Source organism: Cydia fagiglandana, chromosome 27 (genome assembly GCF_963556715.1).
Source record: "Cydia fagiglandana chromosome 27, ilCydFagi1.1, whole genome shotgun sequence".
Lineage (NCBI taxonomy): Eukaryota > Metazoa > Arthropoda > Insecta > Lepidoptera > Tortricidae > Cydia > Cydia fagiglandana.
Genome location: NC_085958.1, coordinates 8180358 through 8199678, shown reverse-complemented (window position 1 = coordinate 8199678; position 19321 = coordinate 8180358). Strand labels below are relative to the sequence as shown.

General features: G+C 37.0%; 1 protein-coding gene across 1 annotated transcript in view; it reads left to right on the top strand.

The window, feature by feature from the left end:
- The window catches only part of LOC134677907 (acetyl-CoA carboxylase), a 140409-nt gene continuing 121088 nt past the window's right edge, over positions 1-19321 (top strand). Inside the window, exons 1-3 of the mRNA XM_063536352.1 lie at positions 1-292; positions 10403-10497; positions 11535-11686. Coding sequence (XP_063392422.1) covers positions 205-292; positions 10403-10497; positions 11535-11686 — 335 coding nt within the window. The 5' untranslated portion in view covers positions 1-204. The remainder of the gene's footprint in view (positions 293-10402; positions 10498-11534; positions 11687-19321) is intronic.

Below are 19321 nucleotides of genomic sequence, written 5' to 3'. Positions count from 1 at the left end.
CACAACTATTATAATCAATGTCAACACCTACTTGACTTTGTAAGGTTCTTCAGCGCTGTATCGAATATTCCTATTCTAAATTTGATTGTATGCCCGATTGGCGCGCGGGAACAGTCGCATGTCAATTGTTGGCGGGAACGCGTTGTTTTTTTTTAATTTTTCTTTTTCGAGTGATAGTGAAGTGATGTGCCTTTCGGATTTTTGATGTTAACGATTGCGTTCTTCATAGTAACCGTTGTTTTTGGTTATTTTTTGCGACGAATTTTGAATAAACCAACGGATTTAGTTGAAAGTAAGTATTTTTTAACTTTTTTTTTGTCTTGTATTAGTTTTTTTTAATAATTTCGCTTGTTTTTGTATGTTACCAAATTAAATATCTATACGTGTGACGCCAAAAGAATATATATTAGCATTGAATCGTGAATAAATTAAGGATCACTAGTAAGTGTTCCAACGATTTGCATATATTGTCCATGTCAAGTGATTTAATTGACTTTTCAATGTACACAAAACCTGTACGCGAATGGTTTACTTGAACTGTTTCATGTAAGTCATCACTACATAAATGTTAGGGTCTGTGCGAAAAGAGAAGAGTCGTGGAAAGGTATTGGGCCCTGTATATTTCACAACTCTTCTCTTTTCGCACAGACTGTTCTTCCTGAAAATATAAAACAGTATAAATGTTTTTTTTTCTGAAGAAAGCAAAGGTTTTAAAAAGCCGAAATATCATGTTAGGTAGCCGTCCTATATGGTCGCGTATTTAATTTTACGTTATGTATTTTAGAACGTACCTCTCTGCTGTTACGGGTGTCCATGGGCGACGATAATCGCTTACCATCAGGCAATTCGCCAGCACTTTCTGCTCGTTTGCCTCCCATACCAACAAAAAGAACAAAACAAAAAAAAAGAAAAGAAAAAACTATAGGATCAATATCAAAATCATTTTTCTATGACTAGCAACAGTAGCAACCCGTCCCGGCTTCGCGCGGGTTACACAAAACCTTAACAAATGATATACCTAAACCACAGAATAAATAATAGTACTACCGTACAGAAAGGAAACTTCCTACAAAACCGAAGTTTGACAGCGGTTCAGGGTCGAATCATGCTATGCCTTTCTAATATATGGCACTATCCCTTTCGGCTATTTAGGGTTGTCAAAATTCAAGTGATTATCTTATCTGTGGTCGTGCACGCAAAAGGAAGTCGTTCCAACCCTAATAATTGCTCGGATCAATGCTGAGCCGAGCGGAGCCGAGTTTGACCGAAGTCAGGAGTTTCGCACCCCTGCCTAAAGCTTTCTCTAGCATCACTCCATTGATAGCCGAAAACCGCATGAAAATCCGTAATGAAAGTCATTAAGGTGTATTCGGGTAATACCGAATGTCGGATAATTCCGAAATTCAGATGAAAATCACCCTTAATTCCATCATAATAAAAGTCTCTTTTCGGAATTATCCGACAGTTTTCGACATTCGGAATTACCCGAGTAAACCTTAATTCATTAGATTTTAATGGAAACGTCTTAATTAATCCAAGCAAGGTGGATCGGTTAGATATCCATATCCATTCTAATATTGTCATTGCGCGAAATTCTGTATGCCTGTTACCTCTTCACGCTTAAACCGCTAAACTGAGTTAGTTAAAATTCGGTAAGTAAGGTTTACTCGGGTAATTCCGAATGTCGAAAACTGTCGGATAATTTCGAAATGAGACTTTTATTATGATGGAATTAAGGGTGATTTTCATCTGAATTTCGGAATTATCCGACATTCGGTATTAACCGAATACACCTTATAGAGATAGTTTGAGTCCCGGGGAAGGACATAGGATATGAAGAACCCTCTTAATGGATGATTTACACCCGTAAAGCGGGATAGAAATAGAAATATAAATATTTATTCCTAAACACATAAATAATCAATTAACATTATAACTAAAATATAGAAATACCTAAGAAATACTTAAAAGGTTAACAGGAAAAAAGCCGTTAAAGAGATAAGTTCGCCTTTGTACTGCCTATCCTGTGCCATAAAGTGTTTTGTATAATAAAGAGTTTATGCATAAGTACATGTATACATACATAAAGGCTTGTGTGCAAATCACGCGAGGTTCGATGGAGGGAGAGCGGGTCACGAAAAAATCACGACAGATCACGTTGGGGGAGGGGGGTTTATAAGGAGACCTGATGTGTATTTTTCTACAGTGAACAATACTGAGAACAATACTGAGAAAAATACCTACCACTTGAGTAGATATATACTCTTTCTCGGTTACGTTAAACATAATCCGCACTGGGTCATTCCACCGTTTCGGGTGTTACACTTGAACTCATAAAATAAGGTTTTATTCGATATTGTAACAGGAACTAGGAGGTTATAACTATTGATTCATCTACTACTTTGATAATATTTTCCTTTATTGTACGCACATTATTAAAGTATAAGAGAAATAACGAGAGAATCACTAAAAAGTAGCTGTTTCGGGCGTTACGCGAATTGGCCTATACCTTCTGACCATCAGTACCAAAATGCATAATTAAGCGAATTTTATCAAGTAAGCTCCAGTTTTATTTATGTCAAGTAATAATAGTTAGTATAGTCTACTGAAACACTGAAGTAACACTTAGTATCACTTCTTATTTAATTTTAATAAAATAAATTACCTGTTTCGGGTGTTACTCATGGTTCGTTTCGGGTGTTACGAGTACGAAATTAAGACAGATTTATACGAAATTATGGCTCATTTTATTGAAATTATTGTCTTTTTAATAAATTCGATTAAAAATATAAGTAATAAATGCTGAATTATTTTAAAAAACATTATCTTAACAATAAAAACTGTTTCTCGAAGATATCATAATTATTTTTCTTTCGATGCGAATATTTCCGAAAATATTCACTTAACCAAAAACTTGTTGATGGTGACACCTATTCATTTTGAAAGATCTATCCAACGACACCCCACATCACAGGATTAAATTAAAAAAAAATTGAAAATATTTTTTTTTGTACAGGAGCTACCATAAAAAAAACATTTTTTTTTCGGTTTTTTTTGTGACATGAAGGTTCGGTATGTTTTCTATGGAAATAGGTTAGTTTTGACTTCTTAAACCAGTTTTCATTTTTCAACCCTTTGGTAGCGTTTCTTATGGAATGACCCCACTTCAAAATAGCGAGTCTATTTTACGAGGGGGGTAACCAAAAACCTCACCAAATATCACCAAAGGGGTCAAAAAGTAGCCGAAAACACCTCGCGTGATTTATGCACAACCCCTAAGAAAAATCTGGTAATTTGTATGGGGAATCGATAAAAAGCAGATTGGATTAAAATAAGCTATCCAAATTACTAATTTCACGCAGACGAAGACGCGGGCAATTACTAATAGTTTGATAAACTAGATATCTAAAGGAAAACGTGTATTTATCTCAATCAATTTGGACGTGCACTTATAGGTCATCTAGATTGGCGCCGGCGTCAAGCGGTATCCAGACGGAACTGATAAAATCGGTCGATTTGATCAGAAATGAAATTGGCATCTATCTCCAATTTTAGATTTATGATATTCATCATCATCATAACTTAAGAGCTTTGCTCTTGTCGGTGGAGCAATTATGATATTAAAGCGTCTAAATTTAAAAATGCCCCAGAACGACAAACTGGCTTTACAAATTGGTATTCTTGCGTCCGCACCTCATTTTATCGGTTATATCGGTATTATCGGCGGTTGAATTCGGCGAGCCAAATTGGCGTTTGCGTCCGCACGTCCTGATCCGGTCCGACAATTTAATCAGATTGGCGAAAAATTGACTAGTCTGGATAGGCCTTCAAACGAGGCGATGTATAAGGCCGTAACAGACGGGCGTACCGGACTGCGACCTTGGTCCGGTTCGATCGTGTGTGAGGTAGACTGCCGTACATCCGTTAATAACGCAGCTGTAAGTGAGAACGAGAAAGAGATATTTAGGCTGCCCCAAGGTTAAAATTTTGGACGTAGTTTAACGTTTAGCGAAAATGATCCTCAAAAATTTATCATTTAAATGTAATCTATTTTGATTCTAATCATTTTTGCGGATTGGATCCTTTTCCCCAAAATACTTCTATTTATGTAAGTCCATTGTCAGCATTTAAGATGGGAACTATGCTTTTATATAACACAATTTTAGTACCTACTTAATATATGGAGACCGAGCTGCGCTAGGAAAACATAAACACTTATATTAATAATGAGCGTTTTCTCAGAGAAAAGATCTAGCCAGATCGATTTATCGCCCCCGAAAACCACCATTGCACATAGCACATTTCATCGAAATCATTAGAGCCGTTTCCGATATGTATAAAGAGATGTATAAAGAATTGCTTGTTGAAAGGTACAAGATTACGACAATGTACGTGTAACTCATATGACCTTTAGACTTCGTAGATACCATCCGAGTTTCAGTCTTTTGTGCGATACGGAAGTATGTGGCCTAAATAAGTCAACACTTCGCAAATCTAAAAGATCGTCACATCAAAAGAACTTTTAGGGACTTAGGTAGGCCTTTGTGTATTCAAGACAGTCTTTTGTCAACCAATCAGGGACCAGAATTTTATCCGCGAGCCTAAAATGGGTACCGTATTATGGAAAAAGGTATTAGGTAAGGTAAACGTACTAGTGCTCGACATGCTAATGCCCAATAGATGATACCTGGCTGTCACCTCTATTGACAATGAACGACTTAAGTTTCAACTGTTTCAAGACGACATGTACTGGGACCGCGTCGAACACCAGCACCAGAGTGGAAATTAGGAGCCCTTCAACGTGCACACTAGCGCCACAGCTAAATAATCGTGATTATTTAAATTTAACGAAAGATATTGAAAAAAGGGGGCCGCTACGTACTGTATTGTGTATTTAAGTACCTTTTGAATACATCAGACTAGTTTTTATGTGGCTGGATTCGTCAATCTATGCGTCCAAAGTTAAAACGGCCGTTTTTGTTTTGAGTTCCTAGATCGACCAAACCAGCAACAAAAAAACTAGATTGATGTATTCAAAAGGTACTTAAATACACAATACAGTACGTAGCGGCCCCCTTTTTTCAATATCTTTCGTTAAATTTAAATAACAACGATTATTTAGCTGTGGCGCTAGTGTGCACGTTGAAGGGCTCTTAGGTGTTATTGGCTAGTTTAGTTTATGAAATTTATATGTATGTTAGTTAGTCTATAAGGTACATGTAATATAGGCCTTGCCTGAATCATATATTTCTTAGTGAGAAATAAATAGTATGCTTAGGTAATAGAACAAAGGTAAGTAAGATACCTAGGTAGGCTAGGTGTAACTAGGGGGGGGTTGGAGGGGGCACGTGCCCCGGGCGCCGTCCAACGGGGGGGGCGCCAAAATGCACAAGACCTTTCGTTAGGAGGGAGGGGGGGGCGCAAATTCGGTGCCTGCCCCGGGCGCCATATCCTCTAGCTACGCCTCTGGGTATATGTAGAGAAAATACTCAGATATTCTATGACCACAGAGTTTTTGCCATAAAATGAAATGAATGAACCCTCCACATTTCGTCGTATGCGGCCGAATAACGCGCATAACAAATAACGCATAGCGAAGTGTGGTTCCGGCATCAGACGACGTGTCTCACTCCGCGATTTCGTAGCTTTGCTACAGGTAGCTAAAAGTACATCCGTTCGGCCCCAATTTTGGGGTTTGCTATAAGCCGCGCGTGGCGCTGTCGCCACCTAAGTGGCCATATCTGTGCTGATCGTGACAGACGCGTTTTGTTAGAGAGTGAGTCTTCTCTACCTAGTACTATTATTTATTCTGTGCTTGTGTGTGATGCGCAAGCGCCTTAGTGACTTTATTAGCAGCAGACCAAGACATGTAACTTTGCTTTTTCTAAAAGGTAATATCCACGGCACGTTCAGAGTGTAGGATGTAGCCTAATTATGGATAACTAACGGGTGTCCCAAAAAGGACGCAAGATTTCAATTTGCCGCCATTTTTGTATTTTAGTGCTGGCAACCGTAAAAAATTACTATTTTTACAGCTGAATGTTTAGGGTTTGTAAAAATGGCGGGTTATACGAAAGATCAACGCGTTTTTCTTATTGAACAATATTTCAAAAGTAATGAAAGTTTGGCGGGTACGGTTCGAAGCTTCCTAGTCGTGTGATCTCTCGATTTAACGCCTTTAGACTTCTTTTTATGGAATTATTTAAAGTCTAAAGTCTATGCCAATGCCCACAACCACTCATGCTTTAAAAGAGGAAATTCGACGCTGCATTGGAGAAATTCAGCCGCATCTATGCAAAATGGTCATAGAAAATTTTGACAAAAGAGTGCGTATGTGCCAGCAAAGCCTAGGAGGACATTTGCCTGACGTATTATTCCACAAATAACCCTATTTTATGTATTTCAAGATTTTATATACAAATATATTATAACGAAAACAAAAAAATTGTTTTACATCAATTTCAAATCTTGCGTCCTTTTTGGGACACCCTTTATAGACATTGGAAGCAAGAATCATAATTGGAGCATTGGGGTGACTCCTCCTTTCGGGCTTTCAGACGTTCGTTTCGATTAGGTATATAATTCTTGATATACCTATTAAATTAAAAAAAATATGGACGCTTATCATAAGATTTTAAACCATTTTAACCAAGCTGCTATAGGAGCTGATAGGTACTCTTCAAACTGCTGGTGCTGGGACGAATTTAATTCTATAAAAAGCTAAGAACCACCGCAAAGAAATTCGCTCTCACGTAAAAAACCGCATCGAAATCGGTCCATCCGCTTGAGTTACGATGCCACAGACAGATGATGGACATGGTGACATGGATGATATAAACACCCCTAAATAGGGTTACCAGATACAAAATTAGAATTTCCTGACAAAATTCCTGATTTCCGTATATTTTTCCTGGGGGGGTCTAGCCGTTAGCGATGGCCTCCCAATTGAGCCACTAGCCGCGTTTATTAATTCAAGTTTTATGTATTAATTACGTAAATAAAAAGATACTTTATAAAAAAAGTCTATCAATTCATAAAATTCCTGACATTTTCGTGTTCCGTCCCCATTCCTGACAAAAGGCCAAAATTCCTGACATGTCAGGAAAATTCCTGTCATCTGGTAACCCCTAAATGAATTATTATCAAGCAGAAACGTTTGACAGGTCACGAAACACAAGCGTGCAGCGTGTATCAAACGACTAAAACTCTCATTTGCCCTCTATTTCACTTCCTTGGCCAGATATCGCGTCCGATGTCACCTTCACGAATGCGTAGGTACACCCAATGACCTGCGCGACATTTGACTCGAGATAACCGATAGGACGGTCAAGTTTCTCGATAAGTTACGGTCTTTCCTCGCACTAGTGTGACATTGCGATGGTGAACTTTTTTTTGACGACAATAAGCGCCAAGCTTATGATTGACCATGGATCTAGTATTTATAGTTGGTCAAGCAGATCTTGTCAGTAGAAAAAGGCGGCAAATTTGAAAAATGTAGGCGCGAAGGGATATCGTCTCATAGAAAATTTAAATTTCGCGCCTTTTTCTACTGACAAGATTTGCTTGACCATCTATAATTATGTATTTTAACTGGATAAGGGATAAGGCATGATGGGTGGGGGAAATGAGCGAACGGGATAGTCTTATGTATCTTTCAGTAGGAGTCGCAGCGAAAGCGCTATTATTGTTTGTTCTTGTCACAGTCTTACATTTTTTTAGTCCCCACCAAAAATTGGTATGGGTTATGGTGGGCAACAAATAAATTCGACCAATCATAGTGTCGCATTGCGTATGTTTTGTCCCTCACGGAGGCACGCGTATACCACTTCTATAGGATCCTACCTAGGGATGCCACGAAAATTCGGCAACTATTCGGTATTCGGCCTATTCGGCCTCTTTGCCGAATATTCGGTATTCGGCCGAATGTTGCCTACTATTCGGCCGAATACCGAATACCTGTTGCACCTACCTAAAAAGAACAATTACATAAAAAAATAACCAAAAACTGTATTCTTGGAAAGTTAGTTAAATACCTGGTACATTTTTGAGCATTTATTAATTACAGAATATATTATTTTTATCATGGGTCTGATTTGATTGACTTTAACTACATTAATTGATTCTGCTCAACATAAAAATATATGTTAGCAAACGTTGTGATTTGTTGGCGAACAGTTTTCATAATAATTGTGATTCAAAATGTTCGCATTTCATGCCGAATATTCGGTATTCGGCCGAGAGGTGGGGCCGAATATTCGGTATTCGGCCAAATTCACTATTCGGGGCATCTCTAATCCTACCTTCTATGGTTGCAGAGCGATTTTCCATTCCCTATCTATTTTCCATTAAGGAATTCCCGCGGCATACCTCCGTGATGGAATGCTGGGTATTGCATTACACAGCACAGACGAGTTTAGACTTTATATTTAAGAGTTACGGTTGCTTTTTGGGTGTTGATATGCTGTGTACCTATTCTACAGTGCGAATGCGGGCGAGTCCAGAGGTCGAAAAAACTTGCTACCAAAAAATGCGGCAAATGAGATGGCTCCAAGGAGACCTCTATCTATAAATTATGCGAAAATCGTAAAGTAAAGCCTAAAGCTAAAGGCATCTACAGACCTTGATGCCTGTATGTTTATTTGTGTGCGCTAGGGTTGTGCACTTGTTCGAAATATTTCCTTATCGATGAAGTATACCTGCAACGATTTTGTCAGCATACGCAGTGCAAGTGTTATTTTAAACATCAAACTTCTATGAAATTATGACGTATAAATGACACTTGCGTGTGCTATCAAAATCGTTGCAGAGTTTTCTTGGTCTAACTCTACCCAAATTACTAATTCAACGCAGGCAAAGTCGCGGGCAACAACTAGTAGTTTGATAAACGAGATATCTAAAGAATAACGTGTATTTATCTCAATCAACTTGGACATGCACTTATGGGTCATCGGTTAGACAACTCTTAAGCTTTGGTTTCCTAAGAAAGCGGTGCCGTCATATAGCGGCCGTCTCCATACTAAATAATACGGCTAAATATGGATGTCGTAGTATTTGTATGGAGACGGCCGCTATATGACGGCACCGTTATACTAGGAAACTAGAGCATAAGTCAATAAAGTTTAAATAAATAAATATATTTCTAAATTAAGCGTGTGTAATGCGAATTTTCTCCAAACATCAACAAGCTATGTTTAGTTCACATGGAGCCTACTAGATGGCGCTAGTAGTCCTCGATTTCGACGTAAACATAGATTATTGATATATTTGAAAAGTTCGCGTTACAGTACCTAATTGAACTTTTTTTGCGTTCCTCTAAATTTGTCCATGAGTGTATAAATACAGTAATAAAGTAATAATGTATATCTCACATGATTAAATGAATCAGCTCAGTCACGGAGCGCGATTTTAAACTTTTACTTTTCTCTAGACATTTTTACTTTTATTCAGTTTTAATTATGACGTGGGTTGACTAAGTCGGCTGTTTTGGCCGAAAAATGGCCGCTATGTTGTGTTTTAATATGTTTTGCATCTCTAGTCGTAATGGTTAGTACCTAGTGTTAATACGTTATGGCTCCTCTACACGATGGGCCAACGCCGGCCACTCCAAGGGACGCAGCCATGCAGTAGAATGAGATAGCAATGTCACTTGCTCCTTCTAACGCATAAATGCATCCCTTGGAGTGGCCGGCGTTGGTCCATCGTGTAGAGGAGCCATTATAGGAGCCTTTACGGCTACCATCAGTTTGGCATTGACATAAACGCTATCGTGAACGTAATTTACTTTCTATACATCTCTTTCGCACTAATAATACTAATATGTACGAGCGAGATGCATAGAAAGTAAATTACGTTCACGACAGCGTTTATGTCAATGCCAAACTGATGGTAGCCGTACTGATCACACTGGCGATTTTCAGGAGAGTTAAAAGTGTTACCGTATTTGTGCATAAAAATGTTTTTTTTTGAGTTTAAACCCCCTTTAAATCCTTCTTTCTAAGGTCTCTTTTATGCAGCGGTTACTACTGCTTGCTACTACCGACTCCGTTTTAAAAGCAATTTTATCCTATTTATGTATGTATATGGTTCAAATTCGTGTAACAGCTCATTCCGAGATAACACATTTATTTGGGTTATGTTGTCAAAAAAATTAGTTTTTCTAAACATAATGTACCTACGTGTATATGTAATATATGTATACTATATATAATTAATTGATATATATAGTTTGTATTATATTTCATCTTATTATTGTTTTTTTTTATGCAAGTAATGAATTGAATGTGAATAATAGTGCCTACGCTATTTCTTGCGATTAGTTGCCAAGCAGACCCAAGGCTCCTATGATATGAGATGCGATTGTAGTTGTAGGTACAGTTATATTGACAGTAAATTTTGATTGCAGGTCAGAAGATGAGCGACCAGGAGCAGGCTAGGTGCTCCTCGAGCGAGAGCGACAATTTCGAGAAAATCGACTCTGAAGACCTGCCTGAACAGAATGTGAGTGTCTTACGCGATTATTAAGGCTCCGTCACACAGGCGCGTTTTGTGGGTGGCGCGTAATTTGATTTGATCAGATATGAATGGTATTTTTGCATCCGCACCTACTGATTCGATCGGGCAATTGAATCAGATTGGCGAAAAATTGACTAATCTGGATACGCCTTTTACATATATGTACATATAAAATGCTCAGGCCTCGCCCGGAAAACGCGCCTGTGGGACAGAACCTTTAAACAGTATGAATGAAATGGTTCAGGAGGGCAATAAACGCGAATCACAAACATCAAAATTTCGTTGCCTCTCTATCACTCATGCATATTCGAGCGATAGAGAGGCAAGTAACGACATTTCGCGGTAGGCCCTCTGATGTGGATCTGTACGCCGCTCCGCTGTGTGAGCGGAACAGCACTACGCTTGTCCGACTGACTTTTTAGGTCCTGGTACTGGACTGGGTACCGGATTTTTTAGGTCCTGAATATTTAAGCATATTTTACAAGATGACTTGTAAAATATCATCATCATCATCATCATATCAGCCAGAGGACGTCTACTGCTGGACATAGGCCTCCCCCAAAGAGTGCCACAATAACCGGTCTTGCGCCACCCGCATCCAGCGGACTCCCGCGACCTTCACCAGGTCATCAGTCCACGTTGTGGGGGGTCTACCCACGCTGCGCCTTCCGGTACGTGGTCGCCACTCGAGAACCTTTCCGCCCTAACGGCCATCGGTTCTACAACAACTTAAAACACTACTTACTTGTAAAATATGCTACTCGTTATTTATTTATGTATTAGCCTGTTGTGTCCCATTGCTGGGCAAAGACCTCCCTCTCTTTCTTCCATCTCTCTCCCATACATATATTTGTAGAGTCGCCTCAATAAAAGTCTGCAGCGGATTTGATAGCCCACGCAGCGTAAGTGTTATGTACACGTCATAATTTCATAGAAGTTTGACGTTTAAAATGCCACTTGCACTGCGTGGGCTATCAAAATCGCAGCAGACTTTTTACGGTCTGACTATAATTATCTTCCAGGGCAAGCCAGGGTTCACCGTGGGGGAGGACGAAGACGAGGGCCCGGCGCACGAAGGGGGGGACTTCTTCCCCAACGCCCCCCCTCCTAACCTGAAGCCGAAGCTGACCTTAGCCCAGCAGCTCGCTTTGGCAGAGAAACGCAGTAAACTCAAGTAAGTCTAAGATAAAATACTATAAATATTTGACCAGTCTAAAATAAGATACTTAAGAAATACCTATTTGGCTTTTGTATGGAGGAAACTACCTGCCCCATAGAAAAAAAAACTTTTTTACGAGTCAAATTTTTTTTTTACTTTTTCGTAAGCAAAATCAGAACACGTTACCAAATAACGAAAGGTTGTTTGCAGCAATTCAGACGGCCTACCGCGAAACACCAAAACCGATATTCCTCATTTTGACTATAACATAATATGCAAGAGTGATAAAGAGGCAGATAACGAAATTTGGATTTTCGCGTTTCTCGGTAGGCCCTCATCAGTCTCGATACAGTCGCAAACAGGCCGCGATACAATCGCGAAAAAAAGGTCAGTTTTCTATGAGAAGGAAAAAAAAAATCACGATTTCGGAGTTGATCCCATAGTAAAAGTTGCTCAGTATAATCCCCAAACCTCCCTTGCAACGTAAATGCACTTATTTTTTGGCCACAGTGTATATTATTTAGATTTCGTGTTTCGTGGTGGGCCGTGGGCCCTCTGAATCCGAATAGCTGACTGGCCTATAGTTCGTTTTTTTAGCATTAGAAAGAAAGAAGATAAGCGATCTTGACATGTCTTTTAATTGAAAAACACTTTATAAAAACAGTAACTATTACTTTTAAAACCAGAAGAATATAAATGATCGTATTAGATTCCTAATTGTTACATATTTGCCGTAACTTATTTCAAAATGTGTTTTTCAATTAAAAGACACATCAAGATTGTTTACCTTATTCTTATTTCTAATGCTAAAAAAAACGAACTATTAGTACTCGCGATAGTGATGTGCGTTATCGATAAGAATTTTCATTTAAGTACACCAAGCAAGAACCAATAATGCCTTCAATTGTGTTATATTTGTGTTGTCGAATCAATTAAAGGCAAAGGTCTGAAAATATGTGCGCCTGATGTTTAGCGAATAAACTACATAACACGAATTTGAAAATGATAGTTATGTGTCAGCATCAGGCGATTTAGCGTATTTTCCAAGGTTATCACTGATATCATTGTGTACGAACGAAGTGTTAAATAAAATAGGATATTGTGCAAAGTGGGGGTTAAGTGGAATATATTACGAAATTTATTATATTCAGGACTTCTAAAGTTAATCATAATAATATTTAAGTAATTATTTAAAAATATATTTATTTGAAAGCCTTACTGTGAAGACCCTTCATTTTAAGGTTTTTTAGTGAGATTATATGTCACTTACAAATGATATATTCCATAGAATCTTCTAACAAAGTTGTTTATTGACTATTTAAGTAGTTGGTAAACAAACAAACTTAATTTACTTATCAGTCGTGTAATAATCGACTCTAATCCAAAGCAATAAATACTGATTATCAGCAAATAATATTAGGAGCTCTTCCGATTAAGAATGACGCCACCTGTACTATGTTTAAACAAAAAGTCGTATCTGTATATGAGTGTCATAGAAACTTACGCCATTTTGGATTTGAGCGGCTAAGTTGCGTTAGTAGGTGCCAGAAATGGCGGCAAATAGGTAGTAGGTATCTAACCTTCGCGTTCAAAACACGTTCGTAAGACTAAGACCTAACTCGTCAGTCCGAAAAATATTAAATCACTACTTTTATTTTATAGTTTATGGCGCGAGTTCTGTGCTAACGCAATGTGTTTATAATAAAAGTGAAAGTATTTGTTTTGATAACAAATTCAAAGTGCGTTCGAAATTTGGCCCCGATTTTGGTTTGTTTACTTTTTTTCGATGTTGCCATCTTTTAATTGGTCAAAATAGTGATGTGGGAGTGATTGTCGATATATTTTCGCGAAAAGTTGATAATGAGTCATGTTTGATTATGATAAGGATCAAAATGATGATATCTTTATAGTGAATATGTTCTAATAGCGTGTATTACTATGTACTTATTGCATAAAAGATAAGAATATTCATCAAAATATTCGTTATCGCTGTTATCACCTCGCGAAACTAGTACCAAATGTTTAGTATTAGTGTAGTGTTTACTTTGATTATTATCTATAGGCAGTTGGCTTCATGCTTTTCGCAGATATTGACAGATAACAGACAGGCAGAGCGATTTGTTATACCTATTTGTTCATAAAATCTTTGTATGGGAGAATCTTTTTTTCCCGACCTATAATATATAGGTCACACTGTAAATTATTGCAGGTGACTAAAAAAACATCCTGTATATTGAACTTAATATTAGGTACTATAAATAAATTATCTATTTAAAGATATAGGTACATACCAATATTTTTTCTATGAATGTACTACAAAATAAGCAAACACAATTAACGTTTTTCTGAAGGACAAACAGTCATAGAACCAGTCCTTTTGACGTACATTGCATGCATTAGCTCCTTTTTTCATAACATTTATTTTTACTTAACAAATCCTCACGATGATTGGCCTCTAGGTAATTTAGTTAATATCGTGAAACCGCCTTACTATGGCCGAAATAAACTCCAATACCTTTGTTTTGGTGTAACTATTATTACAGAATAAATACATAGTACTACCGTACAGAAAGGACACTTCCTACAAAACCGAAGTTTGACTGCGATTCGGGGACGAATCATGCTGTTCCTTTGTAATGTATGGCACTAAGTATCCCTTTCGGCTATGCTGACTAATGCTGAGAAATGCTGAGCCGAGAATGCCCGAAAGGAGGAATATCCCCACTGCTATTATTTGAATAATAAATAATAAATATTATAGGACATTCTACACAGATTGACCAAGCCCCACAGTAAGCTCATGAAGGCTTGTGTTGTGGGTACTCAGACAACGATATATATAATATATAAATACATATAGAAAACAACCATGACTCAGGAACAAATATCTGTGTCATCACACAAATAAATGCCCTTACTGGGATTCGAACCCAGAATCTGGAATGTCGATGTCGTAGGTTTCCATCTTTCTTTCCATTCTTTTACCCCCTGCTGGGGTGTAGGGCTCGAATCTTTTTCTTCAACTCTCTGGTCTCTATATTATCTATATATTTTATAAAATAAAAGAAACATAGACTGAAACCAAAAAGAACATTGGATTGATATTTATAGTCTGTCAAACAACTTTGTCAATGGAAAAAGGCGCGGAAATAAAATTTTCTTTGAAACGATAATCCTTACACCTACATTTTTTAAATTTGTCGCTTTTTCCTATTGACGGAAATGGCGTGACACACTATAAATGTACTTAATGTATGTATGTACAGTCAAGGAATTTAAATTCCGACCCATTTCGTACTTTGTCACAGTGACAACCGTATGAGGTCTCTAGCGGCTTTCATATTGATTGTCACTGTGACAAAGTACGAAATGGGTCGGAATTTAAATTCCTTGACTGTACGTATATTGAATTTGTGGACCATAGTTCTAGTACTGAACATGAATTGGGCGGTTTCACGGTAGTTATTATAATGTAGATGTGTTACTATATCGCAGTTAAACTGGTTCAAGCAGCTGATTAAATAAGTTTTATATTATTTGTGTAAGTTACCTAATAGGCTAATAACTGGTTCCTAAGGTATTTATTATAATATATTGTCTTCGGTCATGAAATAAAACAAGTTAATTTAGATTATGTCATATATAATAAAGACATTCGAGTATCTCTACATTTCGAGACCGTTCGAAACCTGCATACAACTGCGAAGAAATTCAAAAGGTGTATGTGAAGTCTCCAATCCCCATTGGGCTAGCGTGGGGACTATAACCCAAGCCCTCTCGCACATGAGAGGAGGCCTGTGCCCAATAGTGGGACCGTGCATATGCTGAACATGGCATATATTGTAATAGCCACTTTAAGCACACAAAATAATAATGATAATTTACTGATATTTTTACTGTCTTTATTTATGGAGTTGCTAAAATGACCGAGAATCAGTAATTTGCGTCGACCTTAACGTGACATAGTTTACTTACGGTCCAATTCGAATAATGCATATAAGATGTCGCAGCGATACTATACCATTCTGTCAGTGTCAAAAGTGACGCTTAGCCCCCATTCGCACGACAGCTATTTCAACGCGCATTAAAAAAGCGCTTGAATCTGTCCGCACTCTAAAATCGATTTAATGACCATGGCTTAAAGTCGAAAATCCAACAACGCTTGATAAAAAGCGCCACCGGTGTCGTGTGAATTCATACATGGTTATCCATTTGTGTCATTCAAACGCACGTTGAAAAAGCTGTCGTGCGAATGGGGCCTTATGGTCAAAGAGTAAAGTAAGTATATAGGTATATGCTTATGGTTGAAGAAATGTCACTTTTGACACTGACGCATCGGTATCGTGTCGCTGTGAAGTCTTATGAGCATTATTCGAATTGGGCCGTTAGACGGTCATCATTGAATAGCAACTAAGTGTGAATCCAACTCGTAATAAACGGCAATTGTGCGGCGATTTATAAAAGGATTCATATCTAAGTAATCGATTGGTATTGGTATAGGTAGTTTTTCGACTTTTTCGAGTCTTTCTCGATCTTACTGTATTTTTTTAAATGAGTACTTATAGATCATTAGGTAATTACTACCTAATGATCTGAGATAGATAGCTATATATGTTACTTTGACGTCGAAAATAATCACTATACGGATACCCCATGTTATTAAAAATAAAACAACACATATACTGTAAAAAAACTACTACTACTATCATTTTAGTATTTTTATTTTATTTTGAAATTTTAATTGATTTCGTTTAACATTGACGATTCACTTGTATAAACATAACTACATCTCTACATCAACTGATGTTAATAGCTGTGTGAATTGTAAAAAGATGAAATCCAATGATAGTGACAGCCAATGAGATATTTATAGTTAATTATTAAGATATTTTAAGTTAATCATATTTTTATTGCTAATTAGAGCTCACAGGCCTCATAGCAACTTCTTAACGAGTAGTAAGAGTTACATAATACGTTGTAGTATGCATATAGTTAATAGTTCGTTATTTTTACATTAGAAACATTAGGTTCAAGCGATTTTGACATGTCTTTTTAATAAAAATCACCATCGAAAAATAAGTCACAGCAAATATGTTAGAATTATAAATCATAATGACCTTTTACGTTCTTGTGGTTTCATAAGTAATATAAATAAACTATTTTTTAAAGCGTTTTTCAATATTTTTTTATAACAAGACACGTCTAGATTGTTTACCTTCTTTCTAATGCTAAAAAACGAACTATAATGTATACTTCAATTTAAAAACATATTGTATAGTGTATGTTAAATCGTTGTCAGACGGAGAACCACGGTTTTTATCGATGACTTATCCGTAGTGACGTTCGTGAACGTCCTTGGCAACCGGTTCTTTACGTGAAAACGCCTCTATAGCCTTAATAAACAAAATAATTATAGACATAATGTAGATTTCTGTGTTTTCGTTGGAGGAATATATTGCTTTGCATTTTCCAGTGCTTTGTACACCTTTTTTACTAAGAAAAGAATATTTTTGCAATAACTCAAAAACTACTGAACTGATAATGTTTGCTATAGTTTTTAATGAAAGCATTTATTAAGCTTTTTGCTTTACGATTTTTTTCATATTTTTTGAACCCATGGTTCAAAACTTAGAGGGACACATTTATTTCTTTTGGTGTGATTATTTCCGAAAATATTAACTATAAGTATCAAAAATTATTTGTTATGGCCGCTATTCATTTTGAAAGTCCTATTTAACAATACCCCACACTATTGGACAACGAACAAAAAAAAAAGTAATAATATATTTGTATGGGAGGTGGGAAGACGCTGGATGCGGGTCGCTTCCAACCGGCACGTATGGAGGTCCAAGGGGGAGGCCTATGTTCAGCAGTGGACGTCTTATGGCTGAGATGATGATGATGATGATGATGATGATGGGAGGTACTACCCTAAAAAAAATTTTTGAATAGTTTTTATTTTACAGTTCTGTCTTAATGCATGATTTATGTATCCATGCCAAATTGCAGCTTTTTAGCACTAACTAAGCCTCCAACAGGCGGACGTGGCGTAACTATAAGGTCTAGGTGACTACGAAACCCTAATAACAGGTTTTCGGTTATTAAAATATAATATTGCTTGCAGACATCACTTCTAGTACAAAAATAAATTTAATGTGATTGATTGTTCTCCTTAAATTGTCTAATTTTGGCGAGTTATCATTCTTATTTATTCTAAATATTGGTCTTATAAATAAAATTACATAGTTTTAGTAAAAATCTCTCTGTTCTACGTATACTATTTCAAAGAATGTCTAATTAAAGTTATATTACTTTTGACATTGATGGGAACTAGCGGTAATTAACCGTTACAGGTAATTAATAATAGTAAATTGCCTGAATTTGTATACACTTCCTATTCTAAAATTTTCTAGAAAATTAATGCAGGTCATAATTATTATAATATAAGAACATTATTAGCCCATTAATAACAATATGTAACTATCTGCTATAATAAGCATTGGTTAAATATTTTATTATAAGCTTAATTCTAGGTACATAATATACAGGGTGAAATTTAAATCACTGACCAAATTGAAACACCCGAAAGAACTCGAAAAAATATTAAACACGTGTTTTTTCTTTTAATACCGCTCAGTACATTTTTTTCGAAATAACTCATCATCAAGTTGTCTTAAAAACCTCGTACGTTATGGTGAACCGACAACTACCCACTACACCCGCTTCTCTCTTATCAGTTAAGGTCATTGACACCCCGCCCCTCCCGTTGTTTGCAATCACGTCACCAATTATGAACCCTATTGCAGCGAGATAAGACGCTTACCTACATAAGTTGCTAATTGTTCCTTCATACTTTAACGGGTTTAGAACCGTCAAAATGCAAAGGCAACCCATTTTTAATTTAAAATGTTATTTCTGACTAATGATTATTAACAAAACGTCCGTGGCTTAAAAACAATGAGTAAAAACTAGGTCAGGAATCTTTGCATTCAGGCGTATTTAAAAAATTGAATCAACTTATGTACTTACATTTGATAAAGTCGACGCAATTAACGAAAGTCCCACGAGATGGTACTCTTGGATTCAATCCTTGTCTGCGAAGGCGTGGAACTGATTCCATTTCGTATAATCTTTGTGCACCACGTAAACACTCACCACTTAATAAATAACACCGTACCATTTCGTAATATTCCCGGTTCGAAATCATTTTTTTAAACCTTAGTACGCGCGCGATTATTATTTTAAGGTTGGCGAGTGACGAGTGACTAATCATTTATGCTTACCGTTATGTTTACCGCTAGCACGGAATGGTTTAGACTACCCTCGAAATTGATAAACCTGCCTACCATCGCCAACACTAACTGGGTGGACCCTATTGCAACGATTATAAGGTTTAGTGTAGGTCAGATAAGGGTTTTGCTGATGTTGTTGTTAAAACCTACTATTAGGTTTGTTTACATTTGTGGTAAAAGGGTGACCACGAATCATGGAAAATATTTAAAAATTGAAAAATGAAAATTAAAAAAAAATGTACTCTTTTTTTTCGCTAAATAGATTCCTTAAGTGTAACCTAGTGCCGGGAATGAATATGGCCAGTGATTTAAATTTCACCCTGTATATGGCATGGCATCTTTTTCAGTTTATAACACC